Consider the following 15,068-nt stretch of genomic DNA (forward strand, 5'->3'; position numbering starts at 1 on the left):
TTTTTCACACTATCGCACGTACGAGATCGTGCTCGCTATCCATATACTGGCCGCATTTGAGCACACGGCCTAGGAGGTGACTGTTGTAGTGGCCGTCCTTTCTGTGGTGCAGCAGAATGCTTTTTCTGTAGAGTGTTGGACTTCTTCTCTGCGTAAATACAACACACCTTGCAACGATTCTCGGCCGAACATATAACCGTGCCCCTCGTCTTAACGGGCTCGTAGTGCCAAAAGGTTCCGCTCACATAAAACCTTTTGTGCTCCTCCCACTCCGTCTGCTCAACCTCGTTATCGCGTAAACGGCACAGTCGCCTCTTGCAACCGTCACATAAAACCTTGGGTAGACGGGTATTGGTGAGTTCATCTTTGAAGTCGATCTTGTAGAACCGGGTAGCCAGGGCACACATGGCTTCGCTTGGTGGAGGCGCTTTTGATTGGCCGTTGCGTAGGGTCACTCGGTGAGCACAGAAACGGCAGACACGGTAGAGTCTATCGTTATGGAACGAGTCGGTTAAGATGGAGACCTCTTTCGGGATTTGGAGCCACGTAGACGCAGGCATGTAGATTCTGGCGAGTGCCCAGTGGGGATAGAGCAGGTCCGGGTGAAAAAACTAGTGCGACACAGAGTGGATCCGTCTGCGCGATGGTTATTATGCACTGCTCAATCTACGTGTGCTTTGCGTACATGCGATACTGCCGTTATAGATGTGAGGTGTGGGAGAGTACTTCATTGATTCCTGAACACATCCAGCCAGAATCATATGTAAACTTCTATACTTGGTGAAGAAACTCCTAAGCTCAGCTGAGGAAAGCGAACATACGTTCCCCAACACTGCGAAGAACTCACATCCACCTCGTTGAAATCGCCCTAGCAAACCGTCACCAATCTCGATCCCCTTTCAGCCGCGGCATTCTCACTGACGTCATCCGCCAACTCGTTACCAGTCTGTCACAAGCTTGACAAGTCGACTCGTTCGACTAACCCAAGCCGACATTCAGTGAACTCAAGAAGTTGACCATTGAAAATTTACTTTGCATCGGTCATTGCAGTTTTTTTCCTACGTTAGAAATAGGTACAATTAGCATAGCACTAGTCATAACGTACGGGCGAGCATCTCCTCAAGCGAGTTCATACACTCTCTTGAGCAGACGCTCCGAATCAATTACAGCATCACAGTGGCTCAGCTTCTACTGTCGACAGCTGAGGCCCTTCCACGGGAGGCGTAGTAGTAGCAGTAGCAATATTATCCTGCAACACTGTCAAACTACAGCTACAAATACACTCCATGAACTCACCTGAACTGGACAATTCGGCACAGCCTCCTCTGAGGTCTCCTTTACAACAACAGGAGGAGGCTGCACCGGGAAGTAGTCAGTGATTCGTCGCATTCGCTTAGCATCTGCACACATCATAGAAGGAGACCTCATCCGCAAATGAACAAATGTCGGAATATACATTCTCTTTCCTCAGCTGAGCTCAGAAGTTTCCTATACAGTGTTGGAGGAATATACATTCTCTTTCCTCAGCTGAGCTCATGAGTTTCCTCACTAACAATAAGAGTTTATATACGAATTCGGATAGAAGTGTACAAAAACCAGCAGGAATTTCCCAAAATTTCCCCACAACCATCATATTGTCACCAACACATGTGGTTCACAAAGTGCAAATTCTACCACACTGATACAAACCCTTACCTTGCTTATTCCCATCAGAAACTCCTCCACAGCCATCACCATCACTTCCACTCCCACCGGCTCCTGCAGATTCATCGTCCCCTTCACCACTCCTCGAATTAGCTGTCTCTCGGTTGGTCGGAGGAGGCGGTTGCTCCGGCTTCAAACGGCGCTTTCGAGTCCCAGGCCCATTCTGAGGACAAAATATGCCCACAGTTGCACTTCAGTTCTCAATAGCTACCCGAGTCAGTGACCAACTCCTTTTCTCAGCCAGATTCTCCATAGTCTTCGGTTGAAGTTTCAGCTGAGGCGAAAAGCAGCGTGGGAAAATATGCACATCGTCAACTCCATATGAATTTTGTACAGGAAAATTTGAAAAATTCTTCTTAGTTGCTGTACACTTCTACCCGAATTAGCGATCTCAGCTGAGGGAAAGCGAACATACATTCCAACACGACCCCCCCCCCCCCTACTTCTTTAATCGCCTCCTCGGTTATCCACCAAGCCATGCAAGAGTTCGCGCCGCGTCGTTCATACTTGGCGACTCGTTTGATCTGCGCTGCCGTACCACAGCCAGCGCACTGTGGGTGTCTGCATGGGGCATTTCTACTACCGTTACTACGACCATGGCAAACAGTGTGGAAAATATGCACATGAAAATTCCGAGGAAATTTCGGCAATATCTGTACACTTCTACTCGAATTCGTATATAAACTTCTATAATTAACTCAGCTAAGGAAAGCAGACATAAAATCCTCCAACATCAGTTTTGCAATATATGTTCGCTTTCCTCAGCTGAGCTCGGGAGTTTCCTCACTACCTATAGGAGTTTCCATACGAATTCGACTACAAGTGTACATAAACCATTGGGAATTTCCTCCAAATTTCTTCAGAATCACCATATTGTCACCAACCCATGTGCAAATTTTCACCAACACCGACAGCGACCCTTACTGCTCCTCAAAGCCTTGCTTCAGCTTCCCCAACGACATTGCGCTTGCGTGCACAAATTTGGCCAACTTTCGCCTCAGCTTGACGTCAGTCCAGACCTGTCACTAATCCATCTACTCCGCATCTCCCTCAACCCACCTTTTTTCGCTGCTGGTGAGACTTCGCTCCGCCGTTTCTATCAAAAATCAATGACAAAAATCAACAACTCAACAGTAACCCCTTACGCATCGGAGTCACTAGGTCGTCCAGTATCGCTGCCCGACGGGGATCTCATCGGCCCTTCTCCCGAAACACCTCCACCCTGCTGAGGTCCTCGCTGGCTCGACGCTGCTGACTGGGCAGTTGGCTTTGGATCGTCTTCCCCGGGGGCGTCCAGCAAACCTGCATGCAGTGTTAAAAATATGTTCGCTTTTCTCAGCCGGGAAGAAATGTACCGGAAATTTTTGAGAATTTCCCGAAATTTCCACATTGTCACCAACATATGCACATTTTCCAACAATCCCTGTATGCCACTCTCCCGAAATGAAAAAAAAGACCAACAGCTACACTCACTTTGATCAAGCGTGTCAACTGTAAAGTCGCTAATTACCGTCTCGCGGAGTGACGTAAGGACAGCAGAAGCACCACCAGGAGGAGGCCACTCTAAGCCATCAATTTCCCCGAGGGATATGCAAACCGTCGCCAAGACGTCCGCGGACCGACGCTGAAAAAAGACCGGATCGAAAACCAGTATGAGAGGAGTATATGCACATGGACAACTACATGCGTTGGAATGTGGAAATTTTGAGAAAATTATTGTTCGTTTCTATACCCGAATTGCATGATTATTATGGAAACTCCTGAGCTCAGCTGAGGAGAACAAACATATATTCCTCCAACACTATATAGGAAACTCCTGAACTCAGCTGAGGAAAGCGAACATATATTCCTCCAACACTGTATAGGAAACTCCTGAGCTCAGCTGAGAAGAACAAACATATATTCCTCCAACACTGTATAGGAAACTCCTGAGCTCAGCTGAGGAAAGAAAACATATATTCCTCCAACACTGTATAGGAAACTCCTGAGCTCAGCTGAGGAAAGCGAACATATATTCCTCCAACACTGTATAGGAAACTCCTGAGCTCAGCTGAGGAAAGCGAACATATATTCCTCCAACACTGTGTAGGAAACTCCTGAGCTCAGTTGAGGAAAACAAACATATATTCCTTCAAAACCATCATTACCAACCCCTCCCACCTTTTTTGTTTTCTTTTTTATTAATTCCCTCTCTGCCGCAGCACACTCCTCGTCCTCCGACATCTCATCAGCACTCAGTTTCCCATCAGAAACCACACACGACTAAACCGCAATCACCAACAGAGAATCGTCCAGAAACCTATAATGTTCCCGAGGAGGAAGTCTATTTTGAATTTCCCACATGGCTAGGTATACATTCTTCAATCAGTTTCCCATGTAAATGTCATCATCACATTAGGAACATCATTTTCCCCATCGTTATCAAACAAGTTCTTCGTAACGAAGGGGCGGAGCTCACTTAGTCCACGTCCATGGACTCAATCAATGAATTTTACATAGGTCCCCGGTTCGATCCCCGGGTAGGTCATTTTTCAATCGTTGAAGTTTTTTGTGCATATCTCGTCGAGCTGTTCGTATAATCGCGTTTACCGATTTTCCCAACACCTCGGCATTCAGAGGAGTCGTTTGATTTATCTGCTAGCTTCCCATAGTTAAACCAGAATAATTCTGCACGCACGCACAACGCGAAAGTGCTGCCTGTTGTTGCGGTATATGCTCCGCTCGCTCCGCAATTTCTCAATGCCATACAGACCCCACTAACTCACATCAGCGTCACTCGCCGTCTCCTCGTCTTCACTAACGTCATCATCCTCTCCCAAGTCCTCCCCTTCAGCCAGCTCTGCCCACTCAGCGTCGCTACACTCCAAACAGCCTCCCAACGATCATACGCATAATCTCACCTATCCATCTCATAATCAATAGCAGCGTCTTTCCCAAATGGATGGCGCCCTGATACAGCCTTAGACTCGCAGCTCATAATCTGACCACCGAAAAGGAATATACATTCTCTCTCTTCAGCTGAGCTTAGGAGTTTTCATAAAAAACCCGGCTAGAAACAGTGTGCGGTGAAAATATGCACATGGTCAACTACATGTGTTGGTGACACTATGAAACTTCTTAGGACACTCTGCTGCACACTTCTACTCGAATTCGAATATAAATTTTCACAGCGAGTGAGCAGACTTCCGATAAAAGCGAACACATATTCCTCCAACACTACCAATAAATGAACAGAAATCAATAAAAATTTCCCAAAATTTCACAACTTGCCACCAACATATTTTCCAACACTGACGACCTCCCACCCTCACCAGCTGCACAGGCGGCCTTTCCCGTTCGTCCAGGTCCACAAGCACACACCGAGGTTTCCTTCTCCCGCCATACCGCTCCCTCGACTCCGCCGATTTGCCCGCGCCTGAGTAACGCTCGTGGGCAAGTCGCAACTACAGTGCATCACCATAAGCATAGACCGCTGTGGTGACACCCTTCGTGTCAACCTCTGATGGGGCTATCACATCATTCGCCTCCTCAATAGCAGTCTGCGATCCTTCGCCACCACTCTTCCTCGCCGATACAAAGCGACGAGAATCTGCAACACCGACGGCCATACCGCACTTCCCACTAATCCAGTCGAGCCCAGCTGGGAATTTAGAGAGATCATCAATGCGGCTTGCTCAACTGGATGCTCGACATCTTAATGATATTGGTAAGATATAAATTTGAAGAATTACTGGAGTTTCATCCGTTTTACGTGAAGTGGCGTAAAACTCGGTGAAAAACGCCTGTAGTAGTCGTGAAATATGTTTTCACTAGTGTTTTTCACATCACTAGGGTGAAACTCCATTGTAAATTAGTCCTTATAACTCCTTCTATGAAAAACACTAGCGAAAATATATTTCACGACCACTGCATATCACCGCGAATATCGTTTTTTTGCGCCACTTCACCGCAAACCAATCCAAGACCTACGCCATTTCTCCCACTCCATCCCGTTGAATTTTCTCCTCGCTTTTCTCCAATAACCTTTCCAGCCCTCCAAGCTTGGTTCAGCACACCCGACAACCTCCTCAACTAAGCCGACAGCTCAGCCACAACTACGCGATACCACTCTGTTCCCTACTCTTCGCAGTCGGGCCCGAGTCCTTCCCAGAAGAGGCCACGTCTCCATCAGCGACGATGAGAAACGAAGAGATCTACCGCAACACATAATGTCACTAATATATACCGTTTCACTTGAAGTGGCGTAAAACTCCGTGAAAAACGCGATATTCAGTGCGCTATGCAGTAGTCGTGCAATATGTTTTTCATATCACTAGGGTGAAACTCCATCATACGAGATTACTTTTTGTGTAGTTGCAGTTTACATTGATGCGCGAAAATATATGTACTTCACGACCACTGCATATCACCGCGAATATCGCGTTTTTCACCGAGTATTACGCCACTTCACGTAAAACTGGTGAAACTCCACTATATATATACAATCAGCTATTCATTGGACAGTTTCACCTCGGTGAAAAACGCGATATTCGCGGCCTGTACTAGTCGTAAAATATGTTTTTCATATCACTAGGGTGAAACTCCATTATATTTTAACATCATCAATCTGCTATGTCTATAAACTCTAACATGAATTTCACACGACTACCCACCGACCCGTCACATTCCCAACACCTTACGAAGCTCTGCCGCCGGCCCCCTCCCGATGAGGCAACCGAAGCATTCCTTCCTTGGCCCTAAGATCACGATTCGTCCACTTTTTGGTATCAATTTCCCGGTATTCTCCGTAATTTTCCGATATATTCTGGTATTTTACCTTATTTCCTGATATTTTCCGATATTTCCCGACATTTTCCGATATTTCCCGATATTTACCGATATTTACCGATATTTACCGAAATTTTCCTATATTTTCCGGTATTTTCCGGTATTTTCCGGTAATTTCCGATATTTTTTGGTATTCTCCGATACTTTCCGATAATTCCCGATATTTTCCGATATTTTTTGCTATATTTTTCCGATTCTGGTATCAACATCCCACCCACCTTCACAGAACTCGCCCTCTCTTTTTGCTTCCGATTTTTCTCCTCCTAAGTAACACGCTACACCTCCACATTCCCCCGGGCCCATCAACTACTTCCTTCCTCAGTCTTTCCTCTTCCTTTGCTTTCTCCTTAGCAGCTTGCCGTGCCAACTTTTCCTCTACCCTGGCCTTCTCCCTTGCCAGCCGCTCCTGCTCTCTGAGCCGCTCTCTCTCCTACTCAGTGACGGAGGAATATATATTTGCTTCCCTCAGCTGACCTCGAGAGTTTCCTCGCTAATTATAGGAGTTTTTATACGAATTCGAATGAAAATGTACATGTACATATTGTCAACAACACATGTAGTTGAACATGTGCATATTTTCTCCCCACTGTTCCTATCGTTTACTCCCAACAACCCACCCTCCCCCCCACACATACTACCAGCTGCTTCTGTTGACGTGCCTCTTCCTGCATTCTTCTCTTCATATCAGCTGCTTGTAACTGACAACAAGCTTCATAGCAAACACCTCGTCACTTGGCCACCTTCATCTCCTCCTTCTCTTTCAGCCTCTTCAACTTTTCCTCCTAAGAACAAAGTAATTCCACCTCACATTGCGACAAGTGTTAATGGAATATATCTTCGCTTTTTTCAGCTGAAGTTTACATGCGAATTCTGGTAGAAGTGTACACAAACCAACAAGGATTTCTTATTGCCACCAACACATGTGCTAGTTGACCATATGCATACTTTCCCACACACATTGCGACCCAACCAACCTCCCTTATGCGCTCTTTCTGTGCAAGCTCCTCTTCCTTCAGCTTCTGCTCGGCCTACGCACAACTACTTAATATCCCTCCACGCCTCTCCATATACACTACCCATTTATGCCAGCTCAACCAAAGGTCTTTCAGGATCACTTTGATTCCCCTTTGTAGTCTCGGCTGTTGCTCGTTCATGAGCCCCTCGAACTCCTTCTCTGGCAGTCGGCCGAGCTGCTGTAACGTGAAAACCTAACCCACTCTCCCTCCTACTCCTCCTCATAAGCTCATTCTCAGAAAACGAGCGTTAATCCCCACTTCTACCCGTTCCTCCACAAACATCGCTACGGCCCTGCTGATATCATCAGGCGCTAGTGGAGACTGGTCCAGCTCTTCTTGGAAGTTCGGATCTAGCGTTGTCCGAATCTGCGTGCCCATCCCGTTCAGCCAATGAGGAAGCACAGACAAACTGAGTTGCTCTCCATAATACACCAACAGGTTAGTTAACACGCCTCGAATGATGGTAGAATTTTCACCTTCCCGCTTCCCTCCCATTACGACCTTTATTGAGGAACTCAAACGTGACGGAAAAAGGAAGCTTGAGAAAAACACTGCTCGTTCACAACTACCGTGCCTACGGCACACAATACGACTATACAGTGGCTAAAGATGCCTGAACAGAGCGGCCTTCTTCGAAGGTCTTATAAATTGACTTCTCTAGATCTATTTCTTCCCATTCGTGGTCGTCCCCAGGCCAATCTCCGTGCTACGAACTGACACTCTCGTCGTTGACCGACACAGACGTAACGTATGCGTGCGGACCTACTCAGGGAGGATGGCGTCCACACAACAACTCGACTAGCCTATCATATTACATTGGAATCATGAGTGTAGTACAAAGTCTGATTAGGAGCGTCAATCTTCCAGCTCCCATCAGAGACCTACTGATGGTATTACTCAGCGGCATCAATAAGAAAATGACTTACTTCCACTTCAACGCCTTCTTGATAGTGAATGCACAGAGGGACGAATATTTCAGACACATGAGATGCTGAAAAACCAGCACTACATTGAAAAGTGACGCCCATATATTTCTACTGCATTTCGGATCCGTCTCGAATCGAAGAATAAAGGTCTTATCAGAACTCAATCCAGCGAAGCGCACTTCCAATGGCTTGCCAGCCAACCTGAATGCGACGACTAACTCTGACTGATACGAAGCGAAAATGCGATAACGAGGAAGTAAGTACTTAAAAGGATATGGCCTGACTGCAGACGGCATCCTCAGATGGGGCCCGCCGTTGCTGTCTAGCCGGGGATTCGGTTCACTCGTAAAGATCGACAGGTCTTCTTTATTCCACCCATCCTGAAGGGCGAAGGATTGCGAATATTCCAATCGCTTGTGATTGGTGAAAAAAGGGCGCGCCCGGATTTGAACCGAGGACCTGCTGATCTGCAGTCAGCCGCTCTACCACTGAGCTACACACCCACAGCACACCAAGTCTCGAACCTGTATCATGACTACCCACACTCCTCACCTTATCTTCCTCATTATTGTCAGGTGCATAATTCCATATCGTCACCGCTGGTATAAGACTACTTTCAATAGCCCGCATACCATCATTCAAAGCCATGTCAGTAGCCGCTGACCGAAAGAAAATACATACCACTCCTTTCCCAACTCTCAGCTCCTACCGTAGCTGCCACACCAATGCACACCAGATTCCCCCAACATAGTAGGTCCAACCTGATCACCACTATGAGCCACTCTCGCTAACGACTCCTTATGGACTCGTTCAGCGACGTCTGGACCCACCACCAGCTACCAAACAAACACCACGTCACACTGAAAGCACATCCAATGGACCTACATGCATTCCTTCTTCCGACACCCTCATCGCAGCCCACGTACGGTATATACAAAATTGGAAAGTAAGCCCATCGTACCTGACCACTGACCACTCTCTTCAACACTACCCTCAACCTCACCAGTGTGGCGCCCACACCACGCGTGTCTCCGACGGTGCGTCCTCGAAAGACGCCACGTGCAGCCTTGGCTTCTCCATGTCGAGCGCCGGGCCTTGCACATACGAAACTCTCAGCAAACACGCAATAACTTCGCCCACCCATGAAAATAATAGCGTCTGGCATTCTCCTTCGCACCGCTTCAGTTACTCCCTTCCAAAAAGGCCGCATGTACCGAGCTGAAGAGATATAAGAGCTCCCAAGAGTCCACACCCACTCAGCACGCAAGTTGCCACCTTGAAAATCTTCCTTAGTCTTCATGTCAAAATACCCCTTCTTCAACAGGCGCATCTTCCCCTCACAATCATAATCCCAAACTCCATTATCATACCACGGATCTCTATAGCCCGGCAGGAACGCCCTAACATGCTCCTTATTCAGCGTCTGCATACAACAAACGATCAACTCCACCACGGTATCGAATCACCCTACATAATGCCCGAGATATTTATACGCTTCTCCATATTTAGCAACAGTGATAGACTTCCCATTAGCCAACTGCATGCTTTCCCACGGGCTCGCCAGATAGCCGAGCGGCTGAGACGAGTCGTACCTAATCAGAAACCTCCATACTTCTACAACTGAGCATTTCCGTCCTACTTATCAAGGCCAAGATCCCGACCGATCCACCCCATGTTAGGTTCATTCATAGTCTCAAAGCCCAGTACGTTTGCCTCGTCTTTGAGCGCCTCCGCTAAGGCGCTCACAGCACCGTAGTAATGACGACGAAGATACTCACCAGCATTCTCATCACCTGTAACACATCAACCTATTCCGTATCTTCCTCGCTCAACCTCAAGATACTCACCAATCTTAGTATTGGGCGCATAATCTTCACCAGCAAAGAAAATCGCCCACATAGTTGCTGCTGCAAACATAAAGTTGTTGGTCGGCCACACCATATGCGGATAGAACCTACAAGTGTTGGAGGAATATATGTTTGTTTTCCTCAGCTGAGCTCAGGAGTTTCCTATACAGTGTTGGAAGAATATATGTTCTCTTTCCTCAGCTGAGCTCAGGAGTTTCCTATACAGTGTTGGAGGAATATATGTTTGTTTTCCTCAGCTGAGCTCAGGAGTTTCCTATACAGTGTTGGAGGAATATATGTTCTCTTTCCTCAGCTGAGCTCAGGAGTTTCCTATACAGTGTTGGAAGAATATATGTTCTCTTTCCTCAGCTGAGCTCAGGAGTTTCCTATACAGTGTTGGGGGAATATATGTTTGTTTTCCTCAGCTGAGCTCAGGAGTTTCCTATACAGTGTTGGAGGAATATATGTTCGCTTTCCTCAGCTGAGCTCAGGAGTTTCCTATACAGTGTTGGAGGAATATATGTTCGCTTTCCTCAGCTGAGCTCAGGAGTTTCCTATACAGTGTTGGAGCAGGCATATATATTCTCTCTCCTCAGCGGAGCTCAGGAGTTTCCTCACTACCAATTGAAGTTCACATGCAAACTAGGGTAGAAATGTACAGACACCAACGAGAATTTCGTAAAATTTCCTCAGAATTTCCACACTGCAACCTACGAGCCTTTTCTCTCCACCCTTCTCACCTTTCCGGGTCTCCTGCTTCATCATTCAAGTTGGCCTCATGCAAGACTGCAATCCCAGCTGCTGACAACTTGTCCGCATCCAAACCAATTTTCTCCAGAGTCCACCGTGGCGCGCCGTCCCCCCCAGTCCACCGAGACCAGGCCTGCAAGGGAGCTACTCATACCATAAATTCCATCATAACCTACGTCTTGGTGAGGATCTATGACAACACTGATGCCAAACCTGACAAAGACTGTTTCCAATGAAGTGCAATCACAATGCATGAATGTGATCAACTCCGATGAGTGCTACAATCACTGACGATCTAACACACATGCAATGGAGTTTCACCACCCTAGTGATATGGAAAAACACTAGTGTTACGACCACTACAGGCTGCGAATATCGCCTTTCTCACCGAGTTTCACGCCACTTCACGTAAAACGGGGGAAACTCCAATATACTCCAAACCTAGTAATACCCATTCTCATCACCAAAAAAAACTAAAAAATATAGCATGCAGAAAAAGACGACTACACCAATTCTCTGTAGCCACCCGAGCTAATGCATGTAGATGTAGATTTGGTTACGACAACATTACCACTAAGAAACCGTCATAGTGTCACACCCGTGTCACCACAACCGACTGATAATATTACTCTCGGCACTTCCTCACTAGTTTCACAATATACTCTATATATTCCTCATCGTATTCGTCCGGCCTGTGAGGCTCCAGGGCTTCCCACGTAACAACCAATCGTAACTACACGTCGTTGATATCACCAACACCGGGAATACTCCACACTCACAAAGGTGAGTCCCCAGGCGCGCAGTCGAGCCAGATGAACCTCTGCCTCGGCTAAAGGGAAGGGCCTCCCGACAAAGGTCACTCCCGCGCCATACGGAATGTCCGGTTCGTTGGTCGTAGTTCCTGAAACTTCTCAAATACGAAGTGAAAGAAATGTGGTATGTGACCATAGGGGACCTTCGACATTCCTCCAACATTTATGCCTCTCAAATGCACTCTCCTCCCCTCGGAATCTCGAAACTGCTTTCCATCAACACGCACTTCGCGCCCGACTTGCCGAGGAGCTCCGTACCTCCACAAGGCATTTCATTCTTTATTATTCATACCATAATTTCCTCACTTTTTGTACTCGGGCGGCTCCAAAATCGACGGACCATCGCTCGCGGACTTCACCATGAAACGAGGATTTCGCAGAATCGCCCTAAACAAGATTAATCGCCATCATGAAGCCACTGCACTACTACATTTCAAACACAACTATGCATCCAAATGAGCCAACACTCCCAACAATAAGCCACCAAAATAAGCCTGCATTCCCCAACACCTGACAGAAGACATCTATAACAGCCGATCGATGCGCATAAACTCACATAGCGCAAAAAGGGCAACCAGAGAACCATCGAGAAAAATAATAGAATCGCAACGAGCTCCTCTGCATACAACTTAGCCGTGATTTGAAACACTCGATGGGGTACGTGCGTGAACCAAGGCATCGATGGAAAAACTACTTTGAATCTTCCAAGGAGAATTAAAGACATCACAAATTTAATGGAGTTTCACCTGTTTTACGTGAATCGGTAAAAAAACGCTATGCAGTGGTCGTGGAATATGTTTTTCACTAGTGTTTTTCATATCACTAGGGTGGTGAAACTCCAATAGTAACGCCTTAGTGCTGCTAGTTTAAAAGGGTTTTGACTATCCTCAAAGGAAACTGCTCGGATGACTCTGTTTTTCCCCAGAACGCTAGCTCTAGTACTGTAGACGACTTACCTTAGACTGCAATATGTAATTATGATCAACAGCAGTGTTGGTAAAATTTACGCATGGTCAACCACATGTGTTGGTGACAATATGAAAATTCTGAGGAAATTTTGGGGATTCCTTGTTAGTTTCTCTACAGTTATCGTATATATTCTTCCAATTTGTATATAAAATCCTATGACTAGTGAGGAAAATAATGAGCGTAGCTGAGGAGGGCGAACCTTTTTTTGCAGCACTGGACAACAGGAAAGGTAAAATATACACATGTGTGACGGAGAGGCACTGTGTGACGCGCCCTCCGTATCGGTATTTAACTTGTGTTAACTAGTTAACCCTTATTAGCTGTCGTAGACTGTGGACAACTAACCCTAGAATGCAATAGGTCATTGTGACCGACACCAGTGTAGGGAAAATATGCACATGGTCAACTACATGTGAAAATATGAAAATTCTGCGGAAATTTCTTATCCCGGTTTGTATGTAAACTTTTATAATTAGTGAGGAAACTCCGCGAGCTCAGGTGAGGAAAGCGAACATATATTGCCCTAACACTACGAGAACATATACACTACGTGACGGGCCATTTGGATGTTAGTAGGCTGAAACCACGCAAGAGGTATCCTTCCGAATTCTGGAGAAATCATATGCACACGAACCACGTTTTTCCGAGGGGACAGTTTTTTACTCACACACAAATACAACTACAAATAAAGGAGGCTGCAAAGCTGAACGCCGCTCTTTCTGAGAATACCGTGAAAAAGGAATTAGCAAAAATTATAATACATTTCAGCAACATTAATTTTCGGTGGGAAAATATGCACATAGTCAACTGCATGTGTAGGTGACTTTTGAGGAAATTCTGAGGAAAATTGAGCAAAATCTTGTTGGTTTCCGTACATTCACACTCAAATTTCTATGTAAACTCCTACAATTAGGAAATTTCTGCATTCAGCCGCGGAAAGCAAACATTCATTCCCCCAACACAGGGACCTCCAAAATGTAAAGTATTATGAGAGTCTATCTAACCTGTCCAATCAAAAGACGTGGACGAAGTGAGCTCCGCCCCTTCGTCACGAAGACCTAGTATTACGAGAGTATCACATTTTTTGGTGAACATTTATTTCCATTTTTCCACACTCTGAGTAAATGAGCATCATTACAGAGTAAGATGCAAGATTTTTTTTGTGGAAACAGAATTATAGTATAATTCTGTTTTCTAATATCGACGTGTATAATTACTATACACGAAGTCTGACACGAGTCACAAGTGAAACGTTCATCAACAGCCGAACAAATAAACAGAGCCCGCAGAGAGAGAACGCAAAAGTCTTTTGAGTATTGAGTTATGACGATCTCGCGCCGTGCGTGAAGCGTTGAGGAAATCCAAGTGAGTCCAAGAGATATAAGATTGTCATACGCCGAACGGACTGGCGCAAACAAACCGTGTCACTAAACTTTGTGTCCTAAATCACTAAATTAGACGCGCGCCCCTGTGATCGGTTTATGCGCGCCTAAGGTTAAGAAAAAGAACATCCTTCACACCGTTTTCAGGTGTATGGATAGACAAACATATAACCCGACTAACCGCTATTATTATATGCCGTGCTGGCCTTTCCCGCATGAGGTATGATCCTGCTATTACTACCCGCTACCGCTGGATTCCCCTCCGTCAGCGTAAGTGGTTATCTTTTGACGAGAAGAGAGAGAGGCACGCCTACGTCGGAGAGACTGCTCAAACCTTCCTCCACGCGAATGGTATCAACGAAAGCTGGCTGAACAGTTGTTCGATTAAGTGGGTGAAAAATCTCGCGTGTCAAGACTTGAGACGGAGGTTATATCATTTGCTACTACTTGCCAGGTTCCACAAAGATCCAACAGGGTTAACGACACGTCAGAGAAAACGTCTTCGAGAGGTCTGGCATCGGTACTCAGTCTTCCATTAACCTACCGTGGCACGGTAACCGTGCTTCTTTCGCCGGAAAAATGCACTGCCGTGGATGCCAAGAAACTTTTATCATCTAATAATCAGAGGCTTAGAACCGATTACTTCTCTGTCAACCCGCAAAACCAACAACTCAACTCGTAATGCATCGATGAATTCACTTTCCACTCAATAATTCTGGTCAAAAGTTTCGCTGACAAGTCCCCAAGTTGAGCAATCAAGTGCAAGTACCTCAAAGTTTGAGGCTCAAACATTCCACCACTCCTGTGGTCGACCGAAGCTCGAGAAGCCCATCAG

The 15,068-nt window shown here is 46.2% G+C and overlaps 3 protein-coding genes across 3 annotated transcripts; all 3 read right to left on the reverse strand.

Annotated features, from left to right (window-relative positions):
- Positions 1–35: 35 nt before the first annotated feature.
- On the reverse strand, positions 36–560 carry Pmar_PMAR025103 (hypothetical protein; the record flags this gene model as incomplete). Its single annotated transcript, XM_002768244.1, has 1 exon — positions 36–560. The coding sequence occupies one exon, from the start codon at positions 558–560 to the stop codon at positions 36–38; it is 525 nt and encodes a 174-aa protein (XP_002768290.1).
- A 494-nt stretch (positions 561–1,054) lies between these two features.
- Pmar_PMAR025104 (liver stage antigen-1, putative) lies at positions 1,055–7,958 on the reverse strand. Its single transcript, XM_002768245.1, has 24 exons — positions 7,812–7,958; positions 7,608–7,739; positions 7,506–7,559; positions 7,272–7,313; positions 7,170–7,229; positions 6,842–6,961; positions 6,750–6,794; positions 6,384–6,440; positions 5,825–5,897; positions 5,674–5,775; positions 5,220–5,293; positions 5,016–5,147; positions 4,605–4,684; positions 4,470–4,560; positions 3,865–3,966; positions 3,178–3,328; positions 2,850–3,006; positions 2,764–2,800; positions 2,629–2,723; positions 2,148–2,265; positions 1,916–1,978; positions 1,696–1,867; positions 1,297–1,400; positions 1,055–1,249 (listed from the first exon to the last, which is right to left on the reverse strand). Exons 1-24 carry the CDS (start codon positions 7,923–7,925, stop codon positions 1,172–1,174), a joined length of 2,253 nt encoding a protein of 750 aa, XP_002768291.1. The 5' UTR covers positions 7,926–7,958; the 3' UTR covers positions 1,055–1,171.
- A 395-nt stretch (positions 7,959–8,353) lies between these two features.
- Positions 8,354–12,567, reverse strand: Pmar_PMAR025106 (hypothetical protein; the record flags this gene model as incomplete). The annotated part of the gene is made up of 19 exons (XM_002768246.1): positions 12,439–12,567; positions 12,313–12,392; positions 12,189–12,269; positions 12,016–12,140; positions 11,850–11,971; positions 11,700–11,803; positions 11,247–11,283; positions 11,061–11,203; positions 10,321–10,427; positions 10,113–10,266; positions 9,945–10,065; positions 9,730–9,896; positions 9,359–9,434; positions 9,183–9,309; positions 9,026–9,132; positions 8,738–8,853; positions 8,586–8,674; positions 8,474–8,538; positions 8,354–8,428 (listed from the first exon to the last, which is right to left on the reverse strand). Exons 1-19 carry the CDS (start codon positions 12,559–12,561, stop codon positions 8,354–8,356), a joined length of 2,019 nt encoding a protein of 672 aa, XP_002768292.1. The 5' UTR covers positions 12,562–12,567.
- Between the last annotated feature and the right edge of the window lie 2,501 nt (positions 12,568–15,068).

The sequence above is a fragment of the Perkinsus marinus genome (genome assembly GCF_000006405.1).
Source record: "Perkinsus marinus ATCC 50983 genomic scaffold scf_1104296968888, whole genome shotgun sequence".
Classification (NCBI taxonomy): domain Eukaryota; phylum Perkinsozoa; order Perkinsida; family Perkinsidae; genus Perkinsus; species Perkinsus marinus.